Below are 15352 nucleotides of genomic sequence, written 5' to 3' on the forward strand. Positions count from 1 at the left end.
ACATGTTTAAGTTTGGATTGGGATTGTCGTTTCTCAATAGGGAAGGACGTTAATGTCTCTTGTTAGCACCAGTCAGTCCATAGGTTTATCCAAGTGCAGTTATCAATCTTGGTTTTTCTAAAATTGTCATTTAAAATGGTAATATTGACTGTTGGGAGTTGTACCGCGGGTATCATTAATTAACCTCTTAAGGCCCAAGCTGTTTGTTTACATGCTTTTTTTTATTTCTCTTTGCTATTTGGGCTTATTGGACCCTAATTAGAATAAAAAATAAAAATCATCTTTGGATATGATGTATTTAGTCCATAAGTACACAAACGTGTACTTCATGTGTAGTGCTCATTTTTATTTTTAAACTTCTTTTTTTTCAAATTCCATTGTATGTTATACTCCTCTGACACCACCAGATGGCAGTATAAGTGTCCACATAAGCGGCCATAAGACCCCAATTCAGTAGTGAACACAATTTTGGAAATAAGAGCTAAAAGGTGCTGTCCACGCATGTGGCCACTAAGGCCTTTAGAGGTTTTAATACAGTCTGCAATACAGGCGTGTGATTTGAACTTAATGAAAAAGACTGAAAATAACCCGGGGGTCTGAGGGCCGCGGGTTTGCAGCCAGGTGGGGCAGGGAGTAACCCCTCCGTTTTTCAGCAAAAAAAACATGATTTAAAGATGTTTTGGTGTTTAAAGAATTGAAGAATGATCAACAGAGTTGACATAAATGCATAGCCCATTCATCCAAATGAGTCACTATTTCAGTCACTATGTTATTTAGTCACTACAATAATTGTGTTCACATCCACAGGAACCACATGGGTTAGCCTACTCTATACAGTATTTACAACCTTACTAGTGTTCACTTCACAGCCACAGATGGTCCATCTAGTTATTGACATTATTTACACATTATTATGTCTGTTTCAGTCACTATGTTATTTAGTCACTACAATAATTTTGTTGACATCCACAGGAACCACACGGGTTAGCATACTCTGTACAGTATTTACAACTTTACTAGTCTTTACTTCCCTAGATGGTTCATCTAGTTATTGACATTATTCACAGATTACTTTGTCTGTTTCAGTCACTATGTTATTTAGTCACTACAGTAATTACAACTTGTGTTCACATCCACAGGAACCACATGGGTTAGCCTACTCTATACAGTATTTACAACCTTACTAGTGTTCACTTCACAGCCACAGATGGTTCATCTAGTTATTTGACATTATTTACACATTACTTTGTCTGTTTCAGTCACTATGTTATTTAGTCACTACAATAATTGTGTTCACATCCACAGGAACCACATGGGTTAGTCTACTCTATACAGTATTTACAACCTTACAAGTCTTTACTTCCCTCGATGGTTCATTTAGTTATTGACATTATTCACACATTACTTTGTCTGTTTCAGTCACTATGTTATTTAGTCACTACAGTAATTACAACTTGTGTTGACATCCACAGGAACCACATGGGTTAGACTACTCTGTACAGTATTTACAACCTTACTAGTGTTCACTTCACAGCCACAGATGGTTCATCTAGTTATTTGACATTATTTACACATTACTTTGTCTGTTTCAGTCACTATGTTATTTAGTCACTACAATAATTGTGTTCACATCCACAGGAACCACATGGGTTAGTCTACTCTATACAGTATTTACAACCTTACTAGTGTTCACTTCACAGCCACAGATGGTTCATCTAGTTATTTGACATTATTTACACATTACTTTGTCTGTTTCAGTCACTATGTTATTTAGTCACTACAATAATTGTGTTCACATCCACAGGAACCACATGGGTTAGTCTACTCTATACAGTATTTACAACCTTACTAGTGTTCACTTCACAGCCACAGATGGTTCATCTAGTTATTGACATTATTTACACATTATTATGTCTGTTTCAGTCACTATGTTATTTAGTCACTACAATAATTGTGTTGACATCCACAGGAACCACATGGGTTAGCCTACTCTGTACAGTATTTACAACTTTACAAGTCTTTACTTCCCTCGATGGTTCATCTAGTTATTGACATTTTTTACACATTATTATGTCTGTTTCAGTCACTTTGTTATTTAGTCACTACAGTAATTACAACTTGTGTTCACATCCACAGGAACCACATGGGTTAGTCTACTCTATACAGTATTTACAACCTTACTAGTGTTCACTTCACAGCCACAGATGGTTCATCTAGTTATTGACATTATTTACACATTATTATGTCTGTTTCAGTCACTATGTTATTTAGTCACTACAATAATTGTGTTGACATCCACAGGAACCACATGGGTTAGCCTACTCTGTACAGTATTTACAACTTTACTAGTCTTTACTTCCCTAGATGGTTCATCTAGTTATTGACATTATTTACACATTACTTTGTCTGTTTCAGTCACTATGTTATTTAGTCACTACAGTAATTCCAACTTGTGTTCACATCCACAGGAACCACATGGGTTAGTCTACTCTATACAGTATTTACAACCTTACTAGTGTTCACTTCACAGCCACAGATGGTTCATCTAGTTATCGACATTATTTACACATTATTTTGTCTGTTTCAGTCACTATGTTATTTAGTCACTACAATAATTGTGTTGACATCCACAGGAACCACATGGGTTAGCCTACTCTATACAGTATTTACAACCGTACAAGTCTTTACTTCCCTCGATGGTTCATTTAGTTATTGACATTATTCACACATTACTTTGTCTGTTTCAGTCACTATGTTATTTAGTCACTACAGTAATTACAACTTGTGTTGACATCCACAGGAACCACATGGGTTAGACTACTCTGTACAGTATTTACAACTGTACTAGTCTTTACTTCCTTAGATGGTTCATCTAGTTATTGACATTATTTACACATTTTTATGTCTGTTTCAATCAGTATGTTATTTAGTCACTACAATAATTGTGTTGACATCCACAGGAACCACATGGGTTAGCCTACTCTGTACAGTATTTACAACCTTACAAGTCTTTGCTTCCCTCGATGGTTCATTTAGTTATTGACATTATTCACACATTACTTTGTCTGTTTCAGTCACTATGTTATTTAGTCACTACAGTAATTACAACTTGTGTTGACATCCACAGGAACCACATGGGTTAGACTACTCTGTACAGTATTTACAACTGTACTAGTCTTTACTTCCTTAGATGGTTCATCTAGTTATTGACATTATTTACACATTTTTATGTCTGTTTCAATCAGTATGTTATTTAGTCACTACAATAATTGTGTTGACATCCACAGGAACCACATGGGTTAGCCTACTCTGTACAGTATTTACAACTTTACTAGTCTTTACTTCCCTAGATGGTTCATCTAGTTATTGACATTATTTACACATTATTATGTCTGTTTCAGTCACTATGTTATTTAGTCACTACAATAATTGTGTTGACATCCACAGGAACCACATGGGTTAGCCTACTCTATACAGTATTTACAACCTTACTAGTGTTCACTTCACAGCCACAGATGGTTCATCTAGTTATTGACATTATTTACACATTATTATGTCTGTTTCAGTCACTATGTTATTTAGTCACTACAATAATTGTGTTCACATCCACAGGAACCACATGGGTTAGCCTACTCTATACAGTATTTACAACCTTACAAGTCTTTACTTCCCTCGATGGTTCATCTAGTTATTGACATTATTCACAGATTACTTTGTCTGTTTCAGTCACTATGTTATTTAGTCACTACAGTAATTACAACTTGTGTTCACATCCACAGGAACCACATGGGTTAGTCTACTCTATACAGTATTTACAACCTTACTAGTGTTCACTTCACAGCCACAGATGGTTCATCTAGTTATTGACATTATTTACACATTACTTTGCTTCATTCACATGTTACTTTGGCTTTTTTGCTTTGATGGCTCTGACATGAACCTTCCAGGCAAATTTCTGAGCAGCTTGCATTTTCCTTTTTGTTTCTGCTTTAGTAGATTCTGCCTTGGATTTTACAGCCAATTTCTGTCTCTTTGACTCCCTCTCCACTTCTAACCGCTCCGAATGCAAACATCATAAATAGTGCAAACACTGTTTATTCTATTCTAACTTCCTTTATCTGAATAGCCATGTGTGATTTATAGCATGAAATAACAAATATCTTGCAGTCATGTTGTTTATGATTCAACTATTCAATGTCAAAATATAAAGAGTAGAAATAATGAACAAAATGTCAGCTACTGTGTTGTTCAAAAACACCAATGAAAATGAAAGTTAGCATTTAGACAGGCTATACTGTAGCAAAAGTCACCACATGCGTGTTGTTAAATGTGTTTTACACCTCTTCCATTTTTGATTTGGGCTGACATGGTAAAAAACTAAAATGAATGTTTTGGCCATTGTTTTATGAGACGCATACATTTGTCCAAATGTGGCCAAATAGACGCATTGTGGGTTTCCTGGTCGTCGTCTACATCGCTAAAAGAAAAATCTAATTAAGAGAATCCCTCTACCATCTTCCACAATGCAATAACTGAAATCTAAGTAAGCTTAAATATCTCAAATAAGGGTGATATTTGCTTATTTTCTGTCTGATAAGATAATTCTTCTCACTAAGCAGATTTTATGTTAGAGTGTTTTACTTCTTTTAAGTGTTTTGGTCCTAAATGATCTCAGTAAGATATTACAGCGTGTAGCTGAGATGTGATGACCTATATTGAGTAAAACATGCTTGAAACTAGAATATCAAGTGTTGCAAAGCTGTGTCATCAACACTCACAAGTATAAAACTACTTTTTTAAAGTAATCATTTCTTACGTCAAGCATGAAAAAAAAATCATGATGCCGAGCGCATATCATTATGTCAAGATAATGGCACTAGCATTTACTTAATCTAAGAATATTTTTCAACATATTGAGCAAAAAGGTCTCTTTTTTTCTACCAAGAAAAGTGCACTTGTTATTAGTGGGAATATACTTATTTTAAGGTATTTTGGGGTTCATTGAGGTTAGCTAATTTTACTTGTTTTGGAAAGTCTTGACAAGCCAAATTTTCTTGTTCTATTGGCAGATCATTTTGCTTAGTTCAAATAAAATACCACTAATTTTTGTATTTATTTGTTTTTGTTTTTGCAGTGCACTAGTGTTTATTAATATATAAATCACCCACTTGAATATTCCCTCTTCTCTTCTCCGACTCTCTCGTCGTCATTTTGGGATGTCTGTTGCATACTTGCCAACCTTGAGACCTCCAATTTCGGGCGGTGTGGGGGTGGGCGTTGTTGGGGGCGTGGTTAAGAGGGGAGGAGTATATTGACAGCTAGAATTCACCAAGTCAAGAATTTCATTATATATATATATATATATATGAATTGACTTATATATTTATATAGCGCTTTACTCTAGTGACTCAAAGCGCTTTACATAGTGAAACCCAATATCTAAGTTACATTTAAACCAGTGTGGGTGGCACTGGGAGCAGGTGGGTAAAGTGTCTTGCCCAAGGACACAACAGCAGTAACTAGGATGGCGGATGCGGGGATCGAACCCGCAACCCTCAAGTTGCTGGCACGGCCGCTCTACCAACCGAGCTATACCGCCCCGGGGGGACGTGGTTGGGGGTGTGGTTAAGAGGGGAGGAGTATATTGACAGCTAGAATTCACCAAGTCAAGTATTTCATTATATATATATATATATAAATATATATATATATATATATACATCCTGAAAATATGCAAACAAAACTGTGTTTAGATAATTGATACTTCAAACTTGCATAAATAAATATTAAGGAATATAACATAACTTGGCTTCTGAGAGCTTCAAAATGCAATGAATAAAATGTTAAAGTTGTTGATAAACAAGCAATTATTTTAATAATTAAATATGGTCATTTTAAATGAATTATTATGATCATTTAAAATTAATTATTTCAAATATGTTTATATTAATGTATAATTCTATGTGTAATAAGGAGTCAGAAAAAATACAAATAAAAATATAATTAATTTTGATGTTTTTAGCAAAATATAGTAAACATTTTTATTCATTTTTTTCAATTAATATATATATTTATTTTTAGGTAAGATAAACATAATAATACAATTTATCTGTAGTCTGGATGATTTAGTTCTTGTCACCCTATTGTCCTCCCGCCATGAAAAAAGGCTGTCCTCACTCAGGTCGCATGGAGCTGGAGGGGGCGTGGCTTCCAGCTCCGGCTGAAAATCAGGAGATTTTCGGGAGAATATTTGTCCCGGGAGGTTTTCGGGAGAGCCGCTGAATTTCGGGAGTCTCACGGAAAATTCGGGAGGGTTGGCAAGTATGCTGTTGTGATTTCCCTTCCTGGTTCCATGACCCGCCCTAACATGCCTCTGATTGGCCTGTCCTTAATGTTTTGCACTAATCTTACCCAATCGTGACTCATCATAGCAAACCCACCAACCAATCATGGATGTTCTTATACGTAAACCAATCAATCATCATTGATGTCTATGTAGTTTCGATTTTTAAGTTAATCATTTTTTAATAGAAAACCGTAGCTTTTACCGCTGGATTATCAAAAACCGTACTCATTATGGGAAAACCATAGTTGTTGGCAGGTATGGCAAAGAGACAGATCGAGATTTTTACACACATTGTAGGTCGGGGAAAAAACGAACAAAAACTGAAAATATTTCTTTATATTATTACAGAGATAAAAAAAAGACGGATTTCCTACTATAAACGGACAAATCACATGCTTGGAAAAATATGCAACATTTTAACTAAATACCCACCATAGTTAAAGTTAAAGAACCAATGATAGTCACAAACGCACTAGGTGTGATGAAATTAACCTCTGCATTTGACCCATCCCCTCGTTCCACCCCCTGGGAGGTGAGGGGAGCAGTGAGCAGCAGCGGTGGCCGCGCTCGGGAATCATTTTGGTGAAATCTCAGGTTAGGTGCTCGTAGAAGTGAACAACAAAAGTAGTCACGTGGTTAAAGCGTGTTTCTGAAATGAATACTCCGTACGCCCAGCCTCACCCTGATTGAATTTGAGACCCCTTGAAGGTACCTGGGTACAATGACTTTCACTTCAAAGATACATAAATAATTACCCTCGACTTGCTACTTTCTTTGGCTCATTTAGCCACCAAACAAAGGGTTTGTACTTACTGGCTTGCCTGCTGGGCCCGGGAGTCCCGGAGGTCCTGGTGATCCCATTAAACCCTATACCGAGCAGAAGAATCCCAATGATAAGTCTGGAGTTTGGTCATGTTTGCTCCTATTTTTTGAAAAAAAACCCACTTACCTTTGGTCCGATTAGTCCGATATTACCGGGAAGACCAATTGGCCCTGGAGCACCCTGGACAGAAGAAGCCAATATTAGTTCCAACTAACAACCACAAAGCTCAATTGTGAGCATTGGAGATACTTACAGCAAGTCCGGGTAGGCCGGTTCCCTGTGTGCAAAAGAGGGACACCACTTGCATTAATTCAGTTATGCCCGAGTATCGTTAACGTGGAGGGTAATTAGCTACATTTGTTCTTTATTTGGCTCGCAAGTAATTAGGAACAAAGTAATTGTGTGTCCCTCTCACTATCTCTCCTCTGCCCCGCCATGACTCGAGAAATGGCCTTGCCCTGTGCAAGATGGAGCCTGAGCTCCCCCCGGTGGTTATAGCCGGAGTTACAGCCCAACCAGCTAAACCACAGGACACTGGTGGTGCTATGTTGATGATATCAATAGACAAGGGTCGTTAGGGAGGTTAATTAGGGGCTGTCAGATGTCGGTGTGCCACGTCTGGATGACCTCATCGCCCAAAGAGAGGACAGCTGGTCAGGCATTCAAGCATGAAGCAAACGCTTAATTTACGCTACAGCAGAGCGAGCCTTGAATATTTGCAAGTGATCTTATTATGAAAAGTAGATACAACACAAAGGCATACTTACAGGACGGCCAGGCTCTCCGCTTAAACCAGACTGACCCTGCAGATGACACAAAACAATAGCTGACAACAAAGATAATATTTATTACGGCACCTTTTCCAATTCCCACCCTCATTTAATTGAAATGTACCGCATTTTTCGGACTATAAGGCGCACATAAAATCCTTTCATTTTCTCAAAAATTAAAGGGGAACATTATCACAATTTCAGAAGGGTTAAAACCATTAAAAATCAGTTCCCAGTGGCTTATTTTATTTTTCAAAGTTTTTTTTCAAAATTTTACCCATCACGCAATATCCCTAAAAAAAGCTTCAAAGTGCCTGATTTTAACCATCGTTATATACACCCGTCCATTTTCCTGTGACGTCACATAGTGAAGCCAACACAAACAAACATGGCGCATAGAACAGCAAGCTATAGCGACATTAGCTTGAATTCAGACTCGGATTTCAGCGGCTTAAGCGATTCAACAGATTACGCATGTATTGAAACGGATGGTTGTAGTGTGGAGGCAGGTAGCGAAAACGAAATTGAAGAAGAAACTGAAGCTATTGAGCCATATCAGTTTGAACCGTATGCAAGCGAAACCGACGAAAACGACACGACAGCCAGCGACACGGGAGAAAGCGAGGACGAATTCGGCGATCGCCTTCTAACCAACGATTGGTATGTGTTTGTTTGGCATTAAAGGAAACTAACAACTATGAACTAGGTTTACAGCCTATGAAATACATTTGGCAACAACATGCACTTTGAGAGTGCACACAGCCCAATTCAGGCGCGCTAAGAACATATATTTGTCCACGATTTCAGCACTCAGGTTAACCATACCTAAATAGACACAAAATATTGCATTACACAAGACTACCCGAATGTACTCGAATGATTGAAAAAAAAAAATGTTTTTAAGCTAAATTATTGGTAAACACAGTTTATGTATAATAATTTACGTAAAACCGCGAGTAATGAATAAAGTTTTCATCAATTAATATATTCTGTAGACATACCCTCATCCGCTCTCTTTTCCTGAAAGCTGATCTGTTCAGTTTAGGAGTTGATGTCAGCAGGCCAGGGAAGCTAGGGTCGATATTCTTCTCTTGATCATCTTCGGTGGCATAAGGGAAGGTGGCCATCTCTGTCGTAGCATAGCTTTCGTCGGTAAAGTGTGCGGAACAAACGACTGACCATTTCGTCGGCTTTCCCCACAGCCTCGTATTTTGAACAAATTTCGTCCAATTTCTTGCCACTTTGGCATCTTTGGGCCACTGGTGCAACTTGAATCCGTCCCTGTTCGTGTTGTTACACCCTCCGACAACACACCGACGAAAGTGAGAACATGGCGGATTGCTTTCCGTTGTGACATCATCGCTCCGAGAGCGAATAATAGAAAGGCGTTTAATTAGCCAAAATTCACCCATTTAGAGTTCGGAAATCGGTTAAAAAAATATACGGTCTTTTTTCTGCAACATCAAGGTATATATTGACGCTTACATATGTCTGGTGATAATGTTCCCCTTTAACAGTGCGCCTGATAACCCGGTGCGCCTAATGTACGGAATAATTCGGGTTGTGTTTACCGACCTCGAAGCAATTTTCTTCGGTACATAGTTCATGGTTCAAGGGTTTTATTCGTCACATGCAGAGCACACCCCAGTGAAATGCAGTGTAATGACAAGTGTGACCAGTAGATGGCAGTCACACATAAGAGATACGTGTAGACTGCAATATGACTCAAGTAAACAACACCAACATTTTATACGTTCCATTGGAAATAAAGAACATCACACACGGCACTTAGAAATATGTCAAAATGTTTTAGTACGACTTTGAAGCCGCACCGCTTGATGGATTGTCGGCCCATTACGGCTACCGTAGTCAGAGATACAAGTATTATTATGGTGTGTGTATAAGGACCGCCAAATATTATCTGGCGTTTTGTTTCGCAATATTACGCAAAAGCAATTTTTCTTACCTTCTGGTGCCTGCTGATGTGTATTTGAGATCTGCATAAGTCCTGAAAATTTGCGCACGTCCGCCACTGTAGTCCGTGGCGACGCCGTAGTCGATAAGCTTCTTCTTTTTCTCTATCTTCTTGTTATGGGACATTATAAAGTAGTGTAAAGTTCTTACTTATATCTGTCAGTAAACTCGCCATGAAAGCGCTAAAACATACCGGTGTAGTGAGTTTACATTATTCAACCAAGGAACTTTAGTTATTAGAGAGTTCCCATTTTGGTCGGGACTGAAGTGACTGTCAGAAAGCGACTTGAAGATGATCTGTAAAACATCATCTATGCACCAAAGAACCACTATCACATGTTATGTAGACCACAAGTAAGTGTTTTACATTAGAAAAAAATCATAATATGACCCCTTTAATGCACCTGGGTACCGTATTTTTCGCACTTAAACATTTTTTTTTTCTTTAAACTCGACAATGCGCCTTATAACCCAGTGCACCTAATGTAAGGAATACATTTAGTTGAGCTTACCCACCTTGAAGCAATTTTATTTGGTACATTGTGTAACAATAAGTGTGACCAGTAGATGGCAGTCAAACATAAGAGATATCTGTAGGCTGCACTATGTTGGCAATATGACTCAAGTAAACAACACCAACATTTTAAATGTTCCATTGAAAATATCGAACATTACACACGGCACTCAAAAATCTATCAAAATGTTTTAGTACGACTTTGGTAAGCTATGATGCCACACCGCTTGATGGATTGTCGGCGCATTAAACATACGAGTATCATTATGGTGTGTGTACAAGGTAAGACATATTATCTGGCGTTTTGTTTTGCAAAATTATGCAAAAGCAACTTTTTTTACTTTCTAGTACCTGCTGATCTGTATTTGGGATCTGCATAAGTCCTGAAAAATTGCGTGAATCCGCCTTTGTAGTCCGTGCCGACACCGTAGTCAATAAGCTTCTTCTTTTTCTCTATCTTCTTGTTATGTGACACTGTTGCCATTTCTAACATAAAGTAGTGTAAAGTTCTTACTTATATCTGTCAGTAAACTCGCCATGAAAGCGCTAAAACATACCGGTGTAGTGAGTTTACATTATTCACCCAAGGAACTTTAGTTATTAGAGAGTTCTCATTTTGGTCGGGACTGAAGTGACTGTCAGAAAGCGACTTGAAGATGATCTGTAAAACATCATCTATGCACCAAAGAACCACTATCACATGTTATGTAGACCACAAGTAAGTGTTTTACATTACAAAAAAATCATAATATGACCCCTTTAATGCACCTGGGTACCGTATTTTTCGCACTTAAACATTTTTTTTTTCTTAAAACTCGACAATGCGCCTTATAACCCAGTGCACCTAATGTAAGGAATACATTTAGTTGAGCTTACCCACCTTGAAGCAATTGTATTTGGTACATTGTGTAACGATAAGTGTGACCAGTAGATGGCAGTCAAACATAAGAGATAAGTGTAGGCTGCACTATGTTGGCAATATGACTCAAGTAAACAACACCAACATTTTAAATGTTCCATTGAAAATATCGAACATTATACACGGCACTCAAAAATCTATCAAAATGTTTTAGTACGACTTTGGTAAGCTATGATGCCACACCGCTTGATGGATTGTCGGCGCATTAAACATACGAGTATCATTATGGTGTGTGTACAAGGTAAGACATATTATCTGGCGTTTTGTTTTGCAAAATTATGCAAAAGCAACTTTTTTTACCTTCTAGTACCTGCTGATCTGTATTTGGGATCTGCATAAGTCCTGAAAAATTGCGTGAATCCGCCTTTGTAGTCCGTGCCGACACCGTAGTCAATAAGCTTCTTCTTTTTCTCTATCTTCTTGTTATGTGACATTCATCCTCTGCTGTTGCCATTTCTAATATAAAGTAGTGTAAAGTTCTTACTTATATATGTCAGTAAACTCGCCATGAAAGCGCTAAAACATACCGGTGTAGTGACTTTACATTATTCACCCAAGGAACTTTAGTTATTAGAGAGTTCCCATTTTGGTCGGGACTGAAGTGACTGTCAGAAAGCGACTTGAAGAGGGTCTGAAAAACATCATCTATGCAACATTTTGACCAAAGAACCACCATCACATGTTATGTAGACCACAAGGAAGTGTTTTATATTCAGAAAAAAATCATAATATGACCCCTTTAATGCGCCTTATGTATGAAAAAAGACCTGACTAGACCCGCTCACCGGCAGTGCGCCTTTTAATCCGGTGCGCCCTATGGTCCGGAAAATACGGTAATTAATTACTGAAGGAGAATGCTTCCACTCCATTTCATTTCAGAGGCGTTTTACATGTTTTACAATGTACTCCAACTGATGAATGTGTTACTTAGCAGATTGTTTGTTTCTAAATGTAATAACCCAGCAGCAAGAGTTTGAAACGCCTTAACGAGCACCATTAAATGAATCAGCGGCGTGGTTATAATCAAAGACTACGACAAGGACCTCTGCAGTGACTACTTGGTGAGTTCTGGAAGATTGAGAACTTTAACAGGAACACTTGCCTTTGGCCCAGGGCTTCCGATTGGACCTCGGTCGCCTTTGGCACCAATCAAACCCTGAAGAGGGGCGGAAAAGGAGGAAGACACGGGGGTCAAGGCAGGTAATGCTTGAATTGACATCGACATAATCACAGTTCCTGAAGGTAATTGGGAAACAAACTGGAGGTGGAGATTCCAAAGAGGATTACGGGCTCAAGCTCTGAAGGCGGCGTGTGTTTGCAGTTTATGTGCGTGGTTCCGTTTGCATGTGACCACAATGCACTTTCTACTTACATCCATCAACAATAGTTAATCACTTTAGAGCCATATGAGTCACAATGATTTCCTTTTTAATACAAATAAGCACATTGTTCAATCCTTCAAAACAATTATGTTATTTTAATTAATTTAATTAATGAATTTTATTTGATTAATTCATTCATTTTGTAATGTATTTAATTATTACATTGTATTTATGTAATTAATTGTATTTACTTGTCTATTTATTCCAATTCTTAAAACCTTATGAAAGACATTAAATCGACTTCCAACAGCACGTGAAAAAAACCCTTGTGGACTGTATATTGTTACCAGTTGATTAATTAATTTATTAATTAATGGTTTCATTTATTTTATTTATTAATTTTTGATTGTTTATTTTTAAAACCTTATGAAAGACATTAAATCGACTTCCACCAACACTGAAAAAAACCCTTGTGGACTGTTCATTGTTACCAGTTGATTAATAAATGTATTAATTCATATTATCATTTATTTTATTTATTTAATTGATTTGTTTTATTTATTTTTAAAACCTTATGAAAAACATTAATACGACTTTCACCAAACTGGGGGAAAAAACCTGTAGACTTTTCATTGTTACCAGTTGATTAATTAATTTATTAATTCATGGTTTCATTTATTTTATTTATTAATTCATTTTTGATTAATTATTTTTAAAACCTTATGAAAGACATTAAATCGACTTCCACCAACACTGAAAAAAACCCTTGTCGACTGTTCATTGTTACCAGTTGATTAATTAATTTATTAATTCATATTATCATTTATTTAATTGATTTGTTTTATTTATTTTTAAACCCTTATGAAAAACATTAATACGACTTCTTTCACCAAACTGGGGGAAAAAAACTGTAGACTTGTCATTGTTACCAGTTGATTAATTCATCTAAATAATTCATTTTTTAAATGTATTAATTTGATCATTTGTGTAATTAGTTCTATTTATTAATTTAATTATGTAATAATTTTATTTACGTATTTATTTATTCTTAAATCCCTATGAAATCGACTTTCATCAAACTGGGGAAAAATAACCTATAGAACTTTTCATTGTTACCAGTTAATTAATTGATGTAATTAATTTTTTTTTTTAAATGTATACATTTTTTAGTTTGTGTAATTAGTTACATTTATTAATTTAATTATGTAAAAATTGTATATACGTATTTATTTATTCTTAAAACCCGATGAAACACATTCAATCGATTTCCACCTGCCTGGGGGAAAAAAACCTTGTCGACTTATAATTTTTACCAGTTAATTAATTAATTTAATAAATGTATTCATCTTCCAAATTATCTAATTAATTAATTAATTTAACTAACTGATCATTTTATTTATTTATTTACTCATATAATAATTCTTAAAACCTTATGAAAGACATTAAATCGACTTCCACCAGCACGTGAAAAAACCCCTTGTGGACTGTATATTGTTACCAGTTGATTAATTTATTTATTAATTCATGGTTTCATTTATTTTATTTATTTATTTTATTAATTAATTTTTGATTGTTTATTTTTAAAACCTTATGAAAGACATTAAATCGACTTCCACCAACACTGAAAAAAACCCTTGTGGACTGTTCATTGGTACCAGTTGATTAATTAATTTATTAATTCATATTATCATTTATTTTATTTATTTAATTGATTTGTTTTATTTATTTTTAAACCCTTATGAAAAACATTAATACGACTTTCACCAAACTGGGGGAAAAAAAACTGTAGACTTTTCATTGTTACCAGTTGATTAATTCATCTAAATAATTCATTTTTTAAATGTATTAATTTGATCATTTGTGTAATTAGTTCAATTTATTAATTTAATTATGTAATAATTTTATTTACGTATTTATTTATTCTTAAATCCCTATGAAATCGACTTTCATCAAACTGGGAAAAAATAACCTGTAGAACTTTTCATTGTTACCAGTTAATTAATTGATCTAATCAATTATTTTTTTAAATGTATAATTTTTTTAGTTTGTGTAATTAGTTACATTTATTAATTTAATTATGTAATAATTGTATTTACGTATTTATTTATTCTTAAAACCCGATGAAACACATTCAATCGATTTCCACCTGCCTGGGGGAAAAAAACCTTGTCGACTTATAATTTTTACCAGTTAATTAATTTATTTAATAAATGTATTCATCTTCCAAATTATCTAATTAATTAATTAATTAAATTAACTGATTATTTTATTTATTTATTTACTCATATAATAATTCTTAAAACCTTATGAAAGACATTAAATCGACTTCCACCAGCACGTGAAAAAAACCCTTGTGGACTGTATATTGTTACCAGTTGATTAATTAATTTATTAATTCATGGTTTCATTTATTTTATTCATTAATTAATTTTTGATTGTTTATTTTTAAAACCTTATGAAAGACATTAAATCGACTTCCACCAACACGTGAAAAAAACTCTTGTGTACTGTTCATTGTTACCAGTTGATTAATTAATTTATTAATGAATATTATCATTTATTTTATTTATTTAATTGATTTGTTTTATTTATTTTTAAACCCTTATGAAAAACATTAATACGACTTTCACCAAACTGGGGGAAAAAAAACTGTAGACTTTTCATTGCTACCAGTTGATTAATTC

The 15352-nt window shown here is 35.4% G+C and overlaps 1 protein-coding gene across 2 annotated transcripts in view; it reads right to left on the reverse strand.

Annotated features, from left to right (window-relative positions):
* The window catches only part of col9a2 (procollagen, type IX, alpha 2), a 188495-nt gene that overhangs the window by 51370 nt on the left and 121773 nt on the right, over positions 1-15352 (reverse strand). For both annotated transcript variants that reach the window (XM_061982446.2, XM_072915589.1), the window contains 5 exons: positions 12449-12502; positions 7937-7972; positions 7423-7446; positions 7296-7349; positions 7160-7213 (listed from right to left, as the gene is read on the reverse strand). In XM_061982446.2, coding sequence (XP_061838430.2) covers positions 7160-7213; positions 7296-7349; positions 7423-7446; positions 7937-7972; positions 12449-12502 — 222 coding nt within the window. The remainder of the gene's footprint in view (positions 1-7159; positions 7214-7295; positions 7350-7422; positions 7447-7936; positions 7973-12448; positions 12503-15352) is intronic.

This window comes from Nerophis lumbriciformis, linkage group LG21, assembly GCF_033978685.3.
Source record: "Nerophis lumbriciformis linkage group LG21, RoL_Nlum_v2.1, whole genome shotgun sequence".
Classification (NCBI taxonomy): Eukaryota; Metazoa; Chordata; class Actinopteri; order Syngnathiformes; family Syngnathidae; genus Nerophis; species Nerophis lumbriciformis.